The sequence below is a fragment of the Lissotriton vulgaris genome, chromosome 9 (genome assembly GCF_964263255.1).
Source record: "Lissotriton vulgaris chromosome 9, aLisVul1.2, whole genome shotgun sequence".
NCBI classification, from domain to species: Eukaryota; Metazoa; Chordata; class Amphibia; order Caudata; family Salamandridae; genus Lissotriton; species Lissotriton vulgaris.
Window position 1 is genome coordinate 985,971,568 of NC_141697.1, and position 19,584 is coordinate 985,991,151.

General features: G+C 49.0%; 2 protein-coding genes across 3 annotated transcripts in view; one reads left to right on the top strand and one right to left on the bottom strand.

The window, feature by feature from the left end:
- Positions 1-19,584, bottom strand: part of MRPS12 (mitochondrial ribosomal protein S12) — a 793,384-nt gene that overhangs the window by 279,655 nt on the left and 494,145 nt on the right. The window lies entirely within an intron of this gene.
- The window catches only part of LOC147692676 (F-box only protein 27-like), a 264,145-nt gene that overhangs the window by 232,558 nt on the left and 12,003 nt on the right, over positions 1-19,584 (top strand). Inside the window, exon 8 of one of the 2 annotated variants that reach the window (XM_086938854.1) lies at positions 4,356-4,494. The exons of the other annotated variant lie outside the window; for it this stretch is intronic. Coding sequence (XP_086794980.1) covers positions 4,356-4,494 — 139 coding nt within the window. The remainder of the gene's footprint in view (positions 1-4,355; positions 4,495-19,584) is intronic. 2 annotated transcript variants of the gene reach the window in all.

Below are 19,584 nucleotides of genomic sequence, written 5' to 3' on the forward strand. Positions count from 1 at the left end.
TATGTATGTATTTTTATATATGTCGTAGCTACAGACCATGCTATTACAGTATTATTTTATAGTACTACTAACGCTGTACGTAATATACTTCGCATTCTGTCTTGCGATTGTAGCAGTTCATATCTCTTGCATGAGAAATAAGACTATTTAATAAACCCTTTTATTGGAACGCCCGTCTCCCTATTTCTATGCAACTCTGTAGAAACTAAGCATGCACAATTGACTGAGTGAAACTGTAATCTATTGTTTCCACGACTCTGAAGATATTGTTCCGACTCTAAGGGAAACAAAGTGGTCATGTTTATGCGGTTGTCAGAAACGAATTCCTTCTTGTTCATTCAAAGAAAGTTTCTAGTGACCTCTGAGTTAGCTGGCACACACACAATTAAGTTTAATGTACTCTATAGAGACATACTGACCTTAGTCCTATGTCAAATCTATAGTTTATATTATTCCAATGCGCGGAGCCTATCAGGGATATAGGAACTACACTACAGCAGGAGCTGCTGGCGATTCACCTGGCATTGAAAGCATTCCTCCTGTCCAGGAAGAGAGAGCAGGTATATTTTCTCACGGACAACACCGTTGTCATGTGGTCGTGCAACACACAGGGCGGGTGAGGTTGTGGGTCTTGTGCCAAGAGGCTTTGCGCCTTTAGAAATGACTGAATCGTTAGGGCATCTCTTGGTTGTACAGCACCTGGCAAGATCTTTAAATGGCAGAGCAGACAAAATCAGCTACCACTGCCTAACGGATCACAATTGGCAGCTACACTCAGTGTGTCATCCAGCAATGGGGTGAACCCTGACTCAGTCTTTTCGCCACTGCCGAGAATGTGCACTGTATAAGCTTTTGTCCATTGGAGTTCCAAGGGCAGTTGTCACTCAGAGACGCCTTTTGCTTGGATTAAAGCTAGCGACTCCTCAACGCCTTCCGACCTCCACCTCACCTGATCAAGGTTCTCATAAAGATGGGTAACTACTACGTCCAATGTACCCTAGTGGCTCTGAATTTGGCGAGGTGAGTGTGGTACCCAGAACTTCTGGCCATGAGCAATATCCAGTGGCGGAACACTTAGGTGCAGCAATTGCATAGTGTTCTGCAACCGAGCCTGCACAACTTCCAACTCTATGCCTGGAGATTGAGCAATGACTGTACTTTAGAAGGGAGATCAATAGCGGTCAACTAAGTGTCATATTGGCAGCCAGGCGTCCCTTGATTAAAACAATCTATTTGGGACGATGGGAGAGGTTTGTTATATGTGTTCTTTACGAAATAACCAACCTTTACATGCACGGTTGCCTGATATTTTGCTTTTATGTTGATCTTTAGACCATCAAGGCCTTGCTATGGATCTTTCAGTCTTCTCAGTTTTTACCTGATCAGCCATCTTAATTTTAAATCACCTGCTGTGATGCGTTTTCTCAGCGGAAAGTTCCAACCAAAACCAATCTGGTTCTCACTTCCCTTGTGCACTCCATTTGAGCCAATGTGCGGCAGTCCTCTCCTTCTGCTTACTTTGACGGCATTCCTCCGTGATAACGTCTATTTTTATTTTATTTTTTTGTTTTCCTCCTCCTCCAGTCTCCTCTTCCCTCTGCTCCCTCCTGTACCGCCCTCTGTGATAACGTCTACTCGTCACGTGAGTGAATTGCAAAATTGCAAGCACTGTCTGTCTAGCAACCGTATACTATCTTCTTCCTGGACAAACTTGTACTACCCAGCTTTTTTTGCCCCGCCTCATCCATCTAAGGAAGACTACATTGCTTAGACATTAAAAAAGCTCTGATTGTGTACATCGATTATACAAAGGAATATCGGGTGGACCATCAGATGTTGTAGACTCTGCTGGGGGTGACAAAAGGTAAAGCTGTCAAGAAACTAACTATATCCTAGCGATTGTTCTGCTACAGAGTGTCCAAGAAACAGAATCCAAAGGCATATGTGCACATTCCACCAGAGCAAAGGCTGCTACAGTGGCGGTGGTACACAGGGTGTCAGTTTTTAATATCTGCCATGCTGCTACATGGGCATCGGTTCCCACACTTACAAAGCACTACTGCCTGAATAGCCAGTCCACCAGGAAGTGCATTTTGCCTGTTCAGTTTGCAGGATGTCCTCGTCTGGTCATTGCTCAGGCCCACAACCTGCCTAGGTACTGCTATTGTACCCATTCACACGATGAGGAATCTGTAGTTAGAAGTATCCGTCAAAAGAACAAGTTACTTACCTTCGGTTGCGCTCTTTCTGGTGGATACTGTGGACTCTTTGTCCATGTTCTTAAGGTTCCCATTTATAGGTCTGCACACTTGCACAATCTGATTTCTAATCTCCATATGTGATAGAGCACGAAGATGGATTTGGGAACAAAACTAATGTTAGTGTGTGCAGGAGGCGACTATGTAGGAGCCCCAACGTCACATCCGGGATTGGGCAGATCTGACTCGGAGCCGCACAATGCCACCTACCTACACTTTAGGGAATTGCTGGAGAAAATTCTTGGGATCCAGTCTGGCATCAGGAGTATACTCAAGGTGAGGAATAGACAGAGTATCCACCAGTAATAGTGTTACTGGATGAAAGGTTTGTTCCTTTATAGTGATGTCATTGAATGGCTTCTTGAAACAGAGTAAGCGTGCAACCTTTTTTGGTATTCCCTTACAGAATGGATCCTCATTTTGGCACTACCTGTATATCTAATGTGTGTATGGTATAAGGTGTGTAAACAGGACATGCTTTAGCGTGTCAAGGTGGAGGTATTTCATCAGGGACACATGTGCTTTTTGTGTTTTCCTCCATGTCACCTTTGTCAATATGTTTACAGGGGATCTTTTAGGCCGGTATGTTGCGTTTTACCTTGCTCTGGGCATCAGCGATCTTGTTTGACCCTATTTTTGGAAGGATTAGTGCTTGAGCAAAGTAGGCATCCTCTGGTCTACAGTCTTAGTTGTGGTTTCAAATGAGTTCTTTTATCTAGTGTCTAGTATTTCTGTGTAGGCTCCTTGTTGCTTCCTGTACATTTCAGGTTTCTGTCAAAGGACTGTGAGGTTGGTTCACCTAGTTTTACCTGGTGTGAATGTGGCGTTGTTCATTTCAGCAATGGTTTGGTTGGCAAATAAGTGTTAGACATGTGGATTCCTTCAGGCATAGTTAGATTGAGTGACTGTTGGTGGCTGCAGTGTTAAAGAAAGTATATGGTATCCTAATATTGGTTGTTTTAGACATGCTGGGTCTCCCTTGCCGGTTTAAGACACATTCTTTCCCCACTAACCAGGAGTGCTTCTAGCTGGTGTGGACGTCACCCTGTTCTAAAGGTCTGGTTCTCCTTCCCATCAAACATTGTTGCCTCAACAATTGCGGATGCAGTTGTCTGTGTATATCGCTATGACATGGCTATGTCTAGAGTTTCTCCTCTTAGCCTCCTCCTGCAAGTTTTATTGCTTTGGTATTGATTCATTAGAGGAGTACTCTAAAGGTTGAACTATCCCTCAGAAGAATATATTATCATTGGTAATGACTTTTTGGGTGGATACTCTACCTACATGTAGATCCCTCTCCCAATCCCCTGCCTCACTGTTCTAAGGACTATTGTAGTGTACTTAATAAGATTCCAAGTTAATTTTTATGTATTGGATTTCTGTCACTTTCGTGTACTCCTGATGGTGTCAAAAAATGACAGCAGCTGACATTAGTGGGTAATGGCATATATGGCTCAGTATATCACATCTGGAGTGATGTTGAGTTGGAATGGTGGCGCCACTCGCCGTTGCAGAACTGTTCAGATTTTACCCATCTAGTTTGGTGCCTATGGAGGTTCAAGTGGAGAGAAGTCTGTAGATCGAGTATCTGTCAAGAACCTTCTTACTGAAGGTATGTAACTTTATCATCTTTTCCTATATTGTTCTCTATAACACAGTGTACTGTCTGATTCATACAGACTCAAATTTCTCTCTTTAGTGCTCTCTCTTTAGTCACACTGCATCGATTCTTGCCACACAACTGGTCAACGTTCTCCTTGCTGCACTTCCAAACATCTGGCAATCTTTCTCCCACAAACTGGCTTACCTTTCTGTCTTTTTTCTTCACTGTGCATTGTTTGTTCTCCATCCACAGACCAGTCTAAAACCACCTTGCTGATGAGTCTTTCTCTGCATCTTAAACCACTCCCTAGAGAACTGAATCTCTTTCGCTTTACTACCATCTCCAAGGTCAGTCTTCCCTACAAACCCAGCTATATTTTTGCTGCTCCTCTTTTCTTAGTTATAGGCCAGTATTATCAGTCCTGAGGCCACATATTTAGTGCCTGCCATGAAACTAAACTAACACACAACCCTTTTTTTTAATGTCTCTTAAAGGTACGCTGGACGCCACGATTGTGGATGCGAGTATCAAATCTCTGTGAAGCTGCTGGCCTCAGACAAGGAACGGGTGATAGACGAATATAACTTGAGACCTAACCCTATACCCCAGTGGAACAACCAGAACTACCACCAGGTACAGTTGTTTTTGGGCAGATAAGGTTCACCAGGGGTTGAGCCGAGCAGTGTTTCTTATGAATGTCACCAAGCAGGAAAGCTGATCTTTTAAGGGTTGTGGTAGTTGATGACAGTTTGGTAATGATGTTCTCTGTGTACAACCTAGTACATCGGATGGGTGGAATGAGGGGCAATCCAAGTATTGTGATATTATCACTCCATATAGTCAGTTGTAGTTTAAGGAAGCTACAAGTGACCAACCTGAACATTTGCAGAGCCAACTACTTCAACTGTTCCCAGTGCCTACATACGTAACCCAAGATTGCAGCTTAACAACATCCTGGGTTGTCTTTAGCTTCTGAGCTGTCAACATTTGAACAGGCTTAGGAAACATCAGATCTTACTAAAGAAAAAGTTGCATTAATATTCCAGTTAGCAGTTAAACTTCCTTCTACCTCAACGGAAACCTGATCTAGGACTTAAACCTCAGTAACCACTTCTTAAATAAGACGCCACTTTTCAGTACCCTGACTTGCCATCTTCTAATGGCTCTCTTAACTTGAATCTGCATTACTGTTTTCCTCCTATTGTTATTGGATCGATGGAGGAGAATTGAACATTTGTTCGGCCCCACTTTGCACGTTGTTTCATTCTGAGTATCGAGTAGTCTGTTAGCATGTTTCTGAGTTGCGATAATTACATCTGAACACTTTTGATGGAAAAGTAGCATAAAAGGAAAGCTTCATCTATAAGTTACCGTTTACCTTTTGCAGAAGGTTGTGATTTCTTAAATTGCTTTCCTTTATTGCAGCAAACTAATGACACTTTGTAAAAATGCTTAGTTCTGGATGAATTCATTGATGGAATTATGTCTGTTTCTGAGCGTCCCCAGATCTTGTTTTGCTGTGGCAGAAAAGCCCCCTTGTGGCAATGCCTGGTCAAGTCATCTCTTTGTTCGACAGCTTCGGAACTTTGCACTTGATCCAGTAAGATAGTGGGCTCCACCTGAAGTTCCAACAAACGGTCCTTGGAATCTTTTGATAGGATTGCTGCTGGTATTCGTGGAATTCTAATATTGTGGGGAAAACTCGGTTTCCCCGCTTCTTGCATCCCACTCTACAGCTGGAATAGTTCTTGAAGGATTAATTCCAAATCCTCTTTGTAGAATGTTCATAGTGGTCTTCCTCTGTCAACCCCCACATTCATTCTTTACATTCTAGTTTCCTTTTTTTACATAATCATTTGAGAAACGTAAATCCTTTATGCCAGCCTTTGTGCTTTCACTTACTTAGAACATATTGCGTTACCACAGGGTATTTTGGAAAAATAATGAGTTTTTCTATGGACTGAGAGGAGTCAAAGACCCAGCGCTCGTCGAAGACAGCCAAAGCAAAAGGTTTTTTTTTTTTTTTTTTTTTACAATGTATTTTCTTTTTTAAGTCTGGGAACATATAAACATACATTAAATCTATAAGCACACAGTAAAAGACATACATCTGTGCATCTGCTACCTCCATGAAAACTGATACATTTCGTTTACATTAAATTGCCATCTAAATTTCAATTTAAAAGGCAACAATTTATAGGTTATATGTCTTTGTTGCCTCCGGTACTCCATTATGTAATTCAGTGGTATTTTTATTTTGCCAGTGTTTGTTTTGGAGTGACCCTAAGTGCAGTCTCCAATAGTTGCTCTTTATTTAAAAAAAAAATCTGTTTTATAGTTATTTGTCTATGAATTGTGAACTCAAAGAAGTTCCAATTGATTTATATTGAGAAGATTCTTGCCCTCGCTCAGACTTTTTCTTATCCTTAACCCTGCTACCTCAGGAAAAAGATAAGTGCATTGTACATTACTTCTAATAAAGTGCAATCATATAGCAGTTTCAGTTCAGGTCAGTAAGAATTCCCCCAGGTTTTCATATTTTTTCCTGCACCTATTTCCATTGCATATGCCGTCTCTTTTTTTTCCTTGTCCTCGTCATTTTGGTTCAGCAATCACTGAAACTGGGATTATTTCGGTCTTCTTGTGTAGTGTTATAAAATATTTCCCACAACTATAGCTACATAGAAGATGTATTTTTCTGTAAGCGAGAGATCTGAAAGAGACACGTTAGTGATAGATTCCTTACCTTAGAATATCCCCAGGCGTCAGACTGGATCCGGAAATTTTTGCGTAGCAATACCCCTGCGCGCTGGTAGGCGTCGTCTGCGGCTCCGCGTCCGTCGTCGGCGTCGTGAGCGCCGGGATGACGTCGTCTGAGTATATAGACGGCGCCCATGCGCGCTGACGTCAGTTCTTCTTTTTTCCGCGCCAGCTAGCGCAGATCCGGAAGAAGCTCTACCCCCAGTCACTTTTTGACTGAAAACTTTTTTGATCTTTTTGATCCTCTATTTAGTCGATTCTCGACTATCGGTGCCAGGGATGCCCGGGTTCAAGCCTTGCTCGAAGTGCGGCCGACTCATGTCGGTCACGGACCCCCATCGCCGGTGCCTGAAGTGCTTAGGCCTCGACCACGACGATCGAACCTGCTCCGACTGCCGGGCCCTGACGTCGAAGGCTAGGCGGGAGCGGTCCCGCAAGCGTCTCGAGCTGAGGCAGTCGGCCCCGCGCCGCTCCAGGTCCCGTCCCGGTCCCACGGGAGGTCGAGGGACAGGTCGCGAGGTCGGAGTCATCGACGTTCCGGGAGTGGACACCGATCGTCTGGTTCCAAGTCCTCAGGTAAGAGGCATGAGAGGTCGGAGCGACGCCATCGATCCTCCGACCCGCCCCGTCGCTCGCACGATGCGACCGGGGACTCGGGCGACACCGCCCACGCGGCTCCGCGGGAGTCGCGAGCGTCGCCGCCTGCCCCACACCTTCGGGTCCCTGGGCACGGCGCGTCGCAGGAGGAGGTCGAGAGGTACCTCATGGCCATGAGGGCCCTCCCTCCTCAGTCGGTTCCCGTGGCGCCTTTGGTCCGATCGGCTCCGTCTGGAGGTCCTTCCGGGTCGGGCGCTTCGGCCCCGACGACGTCGGGTACTTCGGGCCCGGCGCCGCTGGCGACTTCGGTCCCGGCGCCGCACGACCTCGCTGGATCCGGCTCCGGATCCGGGACCTCGCCGGTCGACCCTACGACCTCGCCGGCGCCGTCCCTTCAGGTGTCGTCCCCGGCAGCCGATGTGGTTGCCGCCCCCAATGTTTCCTACGGTCCTCCTCAGGAGTCGGAGGGGCGCCGCTGGGCGCCGATTCCGTCGGCCTTCGGAGAGTTCTATCTCCACGAGGAGGCCCTGGCTGTTAATCCTGGTCTCCAGGAGCCAGGTGACGAGGAGCAATGGGAGGGGTCCGAGGACCCTCTGGCACGTGATTGCCAGTCGAATCAGGACTGGACATATGAGCTTGGGGAGGCCAGTGGTATTGACACCTCGCCAGACACTGTATTTACGTCGCCCCCGACTGTGGCTTCGGAGGCGGGTTCTGCTTACAGTGTAGTGTTGACGAAGGCAGCTAAGGCCTTAAACCTTCAGCTCCCCGTCGCGGCCGTGAGGACTAATCTCCTCACTGAGGTCCTCAAACAGCAGTCCGGCTCCGCGGAGCCCCTCCTGCCGTTCAACGAGGCCTTGTGTGACGTTCTTCTGGGCACTTGGTCCAAGCCCGCCACAGGCCCCCCTGTGGACAGGAACGTGGCCAGACGCTACCGCCCGGCACCGGGCGACCCTTGCTTCTTGTCCACCCACCCCACCCCCGAGAGTCTGGTCATCCAGGCCTCCAACTCCCAGACCGCATTCCCGTCGGCCCCGCCCGACAGGGAATCCAAGAGATATGAGCAGTTCGGGAAGAAGGTCTTCTCGTCTGTGAGCCTAGGGCTACGGTCAGTGAACACCAACTGTCTCTTGGGCCGCTACACCCACACTCTGTGGGACACGGTTGCGGAGGTGCTGCCACAATGCCCTGAGGAGGTCAGGGCTAAACTCAGCCAAACCCTTGCGGACGGCCGAGATGCGGCACGTTTTTCTATCCGGTGTGGGCTGGATACCACGGACTCACTGGGCAGGGCGATGGCAACGACGGTGGCGGTTCGACGCCACGCCTGGTTGAGGTCCGCCAACTTCTCGGCCGATGTCCAGGCCACCCTCCTGGACATGCCGTTTGATGGCCGTCGCCTCTTCGGCGACAAGGCAGACCATGCGCTGGAACGTTTCAAGGACTCCAGGGCCACGGCCAAGTCCTTGGGCCTTACGGCCCCACGCCAGCAATCGGGTGCCTTTCGCTCCTTTCGTGGCCACGGAAGGGGCGCCCCACCACGGACCGCCAGCCACACGCCGCAAAATGTCCAGCAGCGCGGTGGCGGACGTGGGAACCGCCGCGGCGGTGGTCGGGGTCAGCGGCGAGGCCAGTCCACACCTCCCTCAGCAGCCCCCGCCTCAAAACCTTCCTAGTCCGAGTTTTCAGGCCCATGTGACGCCTGTGGGAGGCAGGGTTCGCCATCACCACTCCCACTGGCATACAGTCACTTCAGACAGGTGGGTGCTGCAAATTGTCCGAAGGGGTTTCTCCCTCCCCTTCGAGTCTTCCCCTCCATCCATGCCACCTCAATACCACTGTGTGTCGGGGGATCACTTGCAACTTCTGCAAGAGGAAGTTTCGGCCCTCTTGGCCAAGAGGGCCATCGAGCGCGTTCCTGGGCCGGAAGTAGGACGTGGCTGTTACTCCCACTACTTTCTGGTACCCAAGAAGGGCAAAGGGGGCCTACGCCCTATCTTGGATCTGCGGAACGTCAACGGCTTCCTCCGGACGGAGAAGTTCAAGATGCTCACTTTGGCTCAGGTCCTGGCTGCCCTGGACCCAGGAGACTGGATGGTAGCGTTGGACTTGCAGGACGCCTATTTCCACATCCCCGTCCTGCCGGCCCACCGGCGTTACCTGCGGTTCACGGTAGGCCTAGAGCACTTTCAGTTTACCGTGCTCCCCTTCGGCCTTACCAGCGCCCCACGGGTGTTCACGAAGGTGATGGCGGTGGTCGCAGCCCATCTGCGCAGGCAAGGGGTGTCAGTCTTCCCCTACCTCGACGACTGGTTGTTGAAGGCGGGCTCGCCCCAGACAGTCGTCAGCCACCTCCAGACTACGGCCGACCTCCTGCACTTGCTGGGGTTCTCCATCAATGTGCCGAAGTCACACCTGTGTCCCTCTCGGAAGCTCCTTTTCATCGGAGCGGTTCTCGACTCGGCGCAGTTTCGGGTTTACCCACCCGAGCAGCGGGTTCGGGATATTCAGGCTCTGATTCCTGTCTTCAGGCCGTTATCCCGGGTCTCGGTCAGGTTGACGCTGCGGCTTCTGGGACTGATGGCCTCCTGCATCCTTCTGGTGCGTCACGCCAGGTGGCGGATGCGGGCTCTGCAGTGGGACCTGAAGTTTCAGTGGGCCCAGCATCAGGGCAACCTGTCCGATCATGTCCTGATCTCGGAGGGCACTGCGAAGCAACTGCAGTGGTGGCTCACGGACCGCGATTGGGTCAGTGGCAGACCCCTCTCCCTACCCCAGCCGGAGCACGTAGTTGTGACGGACGCGTCCCTCCAGGGCTGGGGAGGCCACATGGGAGAGGCGGAGATCAGAGGCCTCTGGTCTCCGGCGGAGTCCCAGCTCCACATCAACCTTCTGGAGCTGCGGGCGATTCGTCTTGCACTGAAGGCATTCCTCCCCTCTGTCAGGGGGAGCGTGGTGCAAGTGTTCACCGACAACACCACCGCCATGTGGTACTGCAACAAACAGGGCGGTGTGGGGTCGTGGACCCTTTGCCAGGAGGCTCTGCGCCTCTGGCAGTGGCTGGAACATCAGGGCGTGACCCTGGTGGTTCAACACCTGGCAGGCTCTCTGAATGCCAGGGCGGACGAACTCAGCCGCCGGTGCATGATGGATCACGAATGGCGTCTGAACTCGGACGTGGCGCAAGGTCTCTTTCGACAGTGGGGAGAGCCTTGGTTAGATCTATTCGCCACAGAAGAGAACGCGCAATGTCAGCAGTTCTGCGCGTTGGAGTTTCCAAGGCGGCACTCGCTCGGAGACGCTTTTCGTCGCGAGTGGAGCTGCGGTCTGTTGTACGCCTTTCCGCCTATACCACTTCTGCCCAGAGTGCTGAAGAAGATCAGGCGCGACCGGGCCCAGGTCGTCCTTGTGGCTCCGGACTGGGCATGAAGATACTGGTATCCCGAGCTACTCAGCATGTCAGTCGATCCCCCGATTCGTCTGCCTCTTCGGGAGGACCTTCTGTCGCAGCAGCAGGGGACGGTCCTGCACCCGAACCTGTCCAGTCTCCACCTACAAGCTTGGAGATTGAGCGGCGGCAGTTGAGGCCATTTGACTTGCCTCCCGAAGTCTGTGACATCATTCTGGCAGCCAGGCGTCCCTCCACGAAGTCGGTATACGCCTGCCGGTGGAACAGATTTGTGGCATGGTGCGCAGCTAAGGCTGTGGATCCCCTCTCTGCACCCCTTTCGGAAGTGCTGCTCTTTCTTCTTTCCCTTGCCCAGCAGGGCTCTGCTCTGGGCACTCTTAAAGGGTACCTTTCTGCTCTTTCAGCCTTCTTGAGGCTACCAGATCAGCCTTCTTTATTCAAGTCCCCTATTGTGAGTAGATTTCTGAAGGGCATCACGCACATGTTTCCTCCTGTTCCCTTCGTGATGCCCCAGTGGGACTTGAATCTGGTTCTCACCTATCTGATGTGTGCTCCCTTTGAGCCACTTCATAACTGCCCTCTTCGTCTCCTTACTCTAAAGACGGCCTTCCTGGTTGCCATCACCTCTGCCAGGAGGGTGAGTGAGCTCCAGGCTCTTTCTTCTTCTCCACCTTTCCTGTCTGTTCATCCTGATAAGGTGGTGTTGCGTACACGACCTTCCTTTCTGCCCAAGGTTGTCACGGCCTTCCACATCGGGCAGTCCATCACTTTGCCCACCTTCTTTCCGCCTCCGCATCCCTCGAAAGAGGAGGAGAGGCTCCACCGTCTGGATCCAAAACGTGCGCTCTCCTACTACCTAGACCGCACTCGCCAATTCCGGGTGGATGACCAACTCTTCGTTGGTTACGTGGGCGCGAAGAAGGGAAAGGCTGTACACAAGAGGACCATCTCAAGGTGGATCATCTTGTGCATCCAAGCATGCTACTCCATGGCGAGGAAGGAGCCCCCGGCTGGAATGCGGGCTCACTCCACTCGGGCCACGGCAACGACAACTGCCCTGGGCCGCGGTGTTCCCCTGCAGGACATCTGTCAGGCAGCCACGTGGGCCTCGCTGCACACGTTCGCAAGACACTACTGCCTGGACAGTCAAGTCCGGAGGGATGGCTTCTTTGGCCGTTCCGTCCTCCAGGACTTTCTGGTGTGATATTGGTTCGCAGACCCACCACCGGGGTTGGTATTGCTGGGGTATCTATTCTAAGGTAAGGAATCTATCACTAACGTGTCTCTTTCAGATGCACAAGTTACTACTTGTGTAACGATATATCTGTAAGAGACATTAGTTAGTGATAGATTCCTTACCGCCCTCCCATCCTCCCCGTTCTGCGAACCGATATTTAGGGTTAAGGTCATCCCCTTTCAGGGCCCTAGTTTCATGGCACCAGTGTTAGTTCTATCATGGCTCTGCGTATCTGGCGCGGAAAAGCTGTGTTATCAGAACTGACGTCCGCGCGCATGGGCGCCGTCTATATACTCCGACGACGTCATCCCGGCGCTCACGACGCCGACGACGGACGCGGAGCCGCAGACGACGCCTACCAGCGCGCAGGGGTATTGCTACGCAAAAATTTCCGGATCCAGTCTGACGCCTGGGGATATTCTAAGGTAAGGAATCTATCACTAACTAATGTCTCTTACAGATATATCGTTACACAAGTAGTAACTTGTGCATCAACCAGTGTGGGTGAATATCCCTGAAGTGCAACAATCGGATTCATTAATATTTTTGTGTTAAGTTTCTCCATCATGTTTTTAAAAATGTCAATGCAGAACTGGGTTATCTTTGGGCACAGCCAGTGCAGAACATTTATTGTACTGCAGATTTATCTCTTGATAACGTTTGTTCAAAAATGGAGGTGTTCTATAAACAAGCAGTTTGTCAAAAAACTGCATCCTCCTGTATTTACTCATCCTATTATTGAAAAAATGTAATTAATTTCTTTCTATGCACTCACTGGTAACTTAACCTGGGGTTCTGTTTTACATTTTCCAGCTATTTCCCCACAAATAACAGGTTTCATGTGTTGTAACCATCACATGTAACATTGCCCCAATCTTATGTCTTTTGGTTCTTCCACTAAGCTATATGCGAACTCCTCCTTATCATAAATATGCTCCACATCCATATTTGGTAGATATGGTCTTATTTTGGTATAAGACCACCAAAGCTCTTTTTTTCACTTTAACCATTTCTTGTGTACTGAACCAGGGTGGCCGCGCACCCACCCTTAAACCAAAGTTGCTTTTTTTTAGGCAACCAGCTTATCCCAGATTGGTGATCCAGCGATCTGGGACTAATACATTTCTACAGACAAGGCCCAATTTCATTCGCCCACCAAGTCTCTTCACGCTGGGTTAGTGAATTTCCATAAATGTACCAAACTTACCAATCACCAATTTGTATCTTCATTCTAGTATATCAATTATGGCGATGTGATCTTTTTTAGGCAACCAGCTTATCCCAGATTGGTGATCCAGCGATCTGGGACTAATACATTTCTACAGACAAGGCCCAATTTCATTCGCCCACCAAGTCTCTTCACGGTGGGTTAGTGAATTTCCATAAATGTACCAAACTTACCAATCACCAATTTGTATCTTCATTCTAGTATATCAATTATGGCGATGTGATCTTTTTATAGTTTTATGCAACAAAAACATGACCAGATTACTTTTGTATGAGCTTAGACAAGCAATTCTAAGTTCATGTGATTTATTTCACATCACTTGTAACTTATTTTAAGACATTCAGTATGCCATGCTTATGAAAACAAAAATCAACAATAAAAAAGAAACACACATTTCATGAATATAAAAAGAAACATAAATGCCAATACGATTATGTGTCCTACAAATGTCCTACAAACAGCCAGTCCATGTTTAACACACAAATAACAGGCGGACCATTGACAGTTCAGGAGGTCCTGCCAGTGTGCAGGGCAAAGGGCTACACAGTTGTCCTGAGGGTTGTCTGTCCACTGGGAAAGTAATTTCTTTTGACCAATTCCCATATAGCACCCCCAAAGATCATTCGCCTTTGCCCAGATGTCAACGCGTTTCAAACCCTGAATGGTTCTAGGGTTCTCATCAGGACACGGACTGGGGATCAGTGACTACAAAACAAAAAAATGACAAAGGCTGGCGTCAATCAAATTGGGGACCCTTGTTTCTAGGTTACAAGAGTGTGGACTGTTCCAATTAGAAAGTACCTGTTTTTGTGGGTGCCCAGACGCTTGTATGTCGTGGCGCCAATGATAAAACCTTTCCTTATTTCCAAAAGCTGTGGGGACAAGAGCAGATTGTGGAAACTCAACACTGGATGAGTGTGGTACATGCAGGGTTGAATGAAACAAATATGAAATAAGAGGATCGTACCTTGTATGTGTCTCTGGGAATATTTACAATGTCCATAATGTCATCATACAAATAAAGGGCTGCACTCGTAAAGAAGGCTTAAAAGTATTTCTTTTTAAGAGGTCCCCCTGTAGTAGACAAAACCTGCCTTTAGTAATGCCAATGGAGGCCCTGAAGTGAGAGTACTAACGTTGTAAATGGCATCTGACCTGTACAGTTTGAACAAACAAAGGGACGGGCTCTCTGCGCTAATCTGTAAAGTGCGGATGCTAATTAGCCCACAGGGTCCATATTGTATTGCGCGGGGCACTCACACATCGATATAGCGGTTGCGCTTCTAAAAAGGTGACTGGCAGCGCTAGCACCACGGTACTGACTTGCCTTCTGTTTTCTGGTGAAAGAGGTTCATTCTGAGTACCGGCGTGCTCCCAAACCGCAACAACTCGAGTGGGGTGGGGCCTGCAAGTCCTACATATAACTGAAAAACATGGAATGGAATTCCAGCCCCAATGCAGGCTGGTCTCTGTAGTTTGCACTTGTAAGTGGGTGATTTCAGCGAGTTCATTAAGCCCCCGGATAGCAGTATCAAATTTCATGATCAAAAAGGCCTCCTTTCGTGCTAGCTGGATCGCCGGGTCACCACCCCTGGGGGAAGTTTTGATGGCTGCCAATACTGTACACTTGAAGTCATGTTGTGTGTGATTCATCGTGACAAAATGGTCCAATGGAGTGGCGGCTGCCTTGTTCTTCAGCCTGGAGCGATGTTGTACTATGCGTTGTCACACCTCTTGACTCGTTTTACAGATTTACACTTTTTTGCAAGGGCAAATAATGGCGTATTCGACATTTTTCGATTTACAATTTGTAAAGTCGTTATGATGCCAGTATTTATGTCCATCAGTAAATAGTGTTCCTGCCATTGTGGAACCACACACAGAATGTATGCCACATTTATGCTGGCCTTGTACTGGTTGGAGGTTGAACATAATGCGCAGGTTGTCTTTTTTTGTGGCGAGCGAAGCAGAGCTGATGATTTGTTGGCCAATGCTGCGATTCTTCTTAAGAGCAAACAGTGGTGGGCCAATTCGAAGGATGGCACCATCAATCAAGTACCATTTGTTACAAATGATCTTCTTCATAGGCTGAGGTCCAAATGTAGACACTCAGACAATGCGTTGCGTAGGTGGTTTGAACTTCTTCGTCAAAAGATGTTCCCTCGGTGTCCACCAGGCTCTTTTTAATGAATGACTCAAAAGCTTGCGAGGGTAACCTCTCTCCATTAGTTTCTTGACCAGGACTTCTGAGTGGAGTTTGAAGTCCTCTTTTCTGGAGCAGTTGTGTCTAATTCTTAAAAACTGCCCATATAGCAAATTGTTTGTAAGACTCCTAGGGTGATAACTCTGGAAGTGGAGGGCATTGTTCTTGTCTGTGGGTTTTGTGTGAAGGGTAGGTATTAATCCGTTGGTTGTTGATTTGACCTCTATGTCCAGGAATGCCAGGCTTTTGGTGCTGTACATTAGACTGAGTTTGATGTCAGGGCTGTGGTGGTTAAGCCATTCTTGGAACTCCTTCAACGCTGATACTGGACCTTTCCAGATGCACCACACGTTGTCTATGTACGTGAACCATTGTTTAATGTGGGCACTGTATGGATTATTTTGATGCACAAATTGTTGTTCAGATTGGGCCATATATAACACAGCCATTTCCGGTGCGAAAGGACACCCCAAGGCAGTCCCTTTCATTTGCACGAAGAATTTGTCTTCAAATTTAAAGAAATTACGGTGTAGTGCAAATGAGGCAAGCTTCAAGATGAATTCCATCGGAACCCGATGTGGTCTGGGTCTTGATTCTAGATAAACTTCAATGGCACCAAGCCCATCTTGCTGTGGTATTTGTGTATACAAGGATGCTACGATTATTGTCACTAGAACGTGAGTGTCAGGGTCAATAGGAAAACCATCAATTTTGTTAATAAAATCCATGGTGTCACATAAATAGGACGGAACCGCTGGCAGAAATGGTTTTAGAAACATGTCCACAAACTAGGACACTGGTTCCAGTATGAAATCACACCCGGAAACGATGGGACGGCCGGGAGGATTTGATGCATCTTTATGGACCTTGGGTAAGAAGTACAATTAAGGTATTCGAGGATGTCTCTTAATCAAATACTTCATGCATGATCTCTTTAGAGGGGTAAAAAGAGGGTGGTGATGGACGGAGCATCTGAATCAATCAAACACTCACACCCAGTCAAAAGATCTGGGTTTAATCCATCACCGTTCTTTAGACATGGCTTGGCAGTTCGGGCTGGACTGTTTCCATGAGGCACAGGGTCAGACTGATTTGCATATAGCCGTGTCTGAACTGGGGTGGCAGAGTGGGCTAAAGAACGGTGATGGATTAAACCCAGATCTTTTGACTGGGTGTGCGTGTTTGATTGATTCAGATGCTCCGTCCATCACCACCCCCTTTTGTACCGCTTTTGGCCGCCATAAGTGTGGCAGGGTATGCTCAGACGTGAGTCCCTTGCTCACTTTGCCACTGGATTCAAGTAAGCCGGGCTGAAGACGGCTGGAATACCAGAAACCGGTCCTCAGAAGTTTGTTTCCGGTCCAGGGAAGACATGGCTTGGCAGTTCGGGCTGGACTGTTCCCATGAGGCACAGGGTCAGACTGATTTGCATATAGCCATGTCTGAACTGGGGTGGCAGAGTGGGCTAAAGAACGGTGATGAATTAATCCCAGATCTTTTGACTGGGTGTGAGTATTTGATTGATTCAGATGCTCCGTCCATCACCACCCCCTTTTGTACCGATTTTGGCCGCCATAAGTGCGGCAGGGTATGCTCAGACGTGAGTCCCTTGCTCACTTTGCCACTGGATTCAAGCAAGCCGGGCTGAAGACGGCTGGAATGCCAGAAACTGGTCCTCCGAAGTTTGTTTCCGGTCCAGGGAAGACATGGCTTGGCAGTTCGGGCTGGACTGTTCCCATGAGGCACAGGGTCAGACTGATTTGCATATAGCCATGCCTGAACTGGGGTGGCAGAGTGGGCTAAAGAACGGTGATGGATTAAACCCAGATCTTTTGACTGGGTGTGAGTGTTTGATTGATTCAGATGCTCTGTCCATCACCACCCCCTTTTGTACCGGAGTGGTGTGGCTCACTGGTTAGAGGCGGCAGACCCGGAAGCAGAGGACAGCCCGGGACCAGGGTTCAATTCCCGACGCGGCAGGGTCGTGGACCAGGGTCAGGGACTCGATAATTCTCGCCTCGGTGCCTACTCTAACCAGGGATCACACTCGGCAACTCTGGGCATTAGCTTGCCTTATCACCACAACGGCCCCCCACATACGCCGGGGATGCCTGGTTTCACCTTGGAGATACCCAGCAGGGACCATCTCACAGGGAAAGCCAGGACGGGTTCCCCAGCGGTCTACAGCGCTGAGATACCCCATGGCGGGGTGATACATGCGCTTTACAAGACACCATTACATTACATTACCGCTTTTGGCCGCCATAAGTGTGGAAGGGTATGCTCAGACGTGAGTCCCTTGCTCACTTTGCCAATGGATTCAAGCAAGCCGGGCTGAAGACGTCTGGAATGCCAGAAACCGGTCTGTTTCCGGTCCAGGGAAGACATGGCTTGGCAGTTCGGGCTGGACTGTTCCCATGAGGCACAGGGTCAGACTGATTTGCATATAGCCATGTCTGAACTGGGGTGGCAGAGTGCGCTAAAGAACGGTGATGGATTAAACCCAGATCTTTTGACTGGGTGTGAGTGTTTGATTGATTCAGAATCTCCGTCCATCACCACCCCCCTTTTGTACTGCTTTTGGCCGCCATAAGTGTGGCAGGGTATGCTCAGACGTGAGTCCCTTGCTCACTTTGCCACTGGATTCAAGCAAGCCGGGCTGAAGACGGCTGGAATGCCAGAAACCGGTCCTCGGAAGTTTGTTTCCGGTCCAGGGAAGACTTGGCTTGGCAGTTCGGGCTGGACTGTTCCCATGAGGCACAGGGTCAGACTGATTTACATATAGCCATGTCTGAACTGGGGTGGCAGTTCTGGCTGGACTGTTCCCATGAGGCACAGGGTCAGACTGATTTGCATGTAGCCATGTCTGAACTGGGGTGGCAGAGTGGGCTAAAGAACGGTGATGGATTAAACCCAGATCTTTTGACTGGGTGTGAGTGTTTGATTGATTCAGATGCTCCGTCCATCACCACCCCCTTTTGTACCGCTTTTGGCTGCCATAAGTGTGGCAGGGTATGCTCAGACGTGAGTCCCTTGCTCACTTTGCCACTGGATTCAAGCAAGCCGGGCTGAAGACGGCTGGAATGCCAGAAACCGGTCCTCGTAAGTTTGTTTCCGGTCCAGGGAAGACATGGCTTGGCAGTTCGGGCTGGACTGTTCCCATGAGGCACAGGGTCAGACTGATTTGCATATAGCCATGTCTGAACTGGGGTGGCAGAGTGGGCTAAAGAACGGTGATGGATTAAACCCAGATCTTTTGACTGGGTGTGAGTGTTTGATTGATTCAGATGCTCCGTCCATCACCACCCCCTTTTGTACCGCTTTTGGCCGCCATAAGTGTGGCAGGGTATGCTCAGACGTGAGTCCCTTGCTCACTTTGCCACTGGATTCAAGCAATCCGGGCTGAAGACGGCTGGAATGCCAGAAACCGGTCCTCGGAAGTTTGTTTCCGGTCCAGGGAAGACATGGCTTGGCAGTTCGGGCTGGGCTGTTCCCATGAGGCACAGGGTCAGACTGATTTGCATATAGCCATGTCTGAACTGGGGTGGCAGAGTTGGCTAAAGAACGGTGATGGATTAAACCCAGATCTTTTGACTGGGTGTGAGTGTTTGATTGATTCAGATGCTCCGTCCATCACCACCCCCTTTTGTACCGCTTTTGGCCGCCATAAGTGTGGCAGGGTATGCTCAGACGTGAGTCCCTTGCTCACTTTGCCACTGGATTCAAGCAAGCCGGGCTGAAGACGGCTGGAATGCCAGAAACCGGTCCTCTGAAGTTTGTTTCCGGTCCAGGGAAGACATGGCTTGGCAGTAAGGGCTGGACTGTTCCCATGAGGCACAGGGTCAGACTGATTTGCATATAGCCATGTCTGAACTGGGGTGGCAGAGTGGGCTAAAGAACGGTGATGGATTAAACCCAGATCTTTTGACTGAGTGTGAGTGTTTGATTGATTCAGATGCTCCGTCCATCACCACCCCCTTTTGTACCGCTGATCTCTTTAGAGGGGTCTTTTTTAAAGTCTGAATAATTTGTCGCAGACAAAAACCACATGAGGACGGAGCTTCAGGGACATTTCCTAGTGGAACGTCTTAAAACCGGCACAATCCCCTGGGTCCTCCAAGTCAAGAACGTCCCGGTGATTTTTATTGAGGACCCTGAATACAAGAAAGGATTCAGTTACATCGGCACCAAGTGTAGCAGGGATTTGATGGTTCACACAATCGAGACAGCACAATGAATTTGTAAAAAGGAAGCAGTAAATTTGAAGAGCAACTATAAGCGATTCAAGA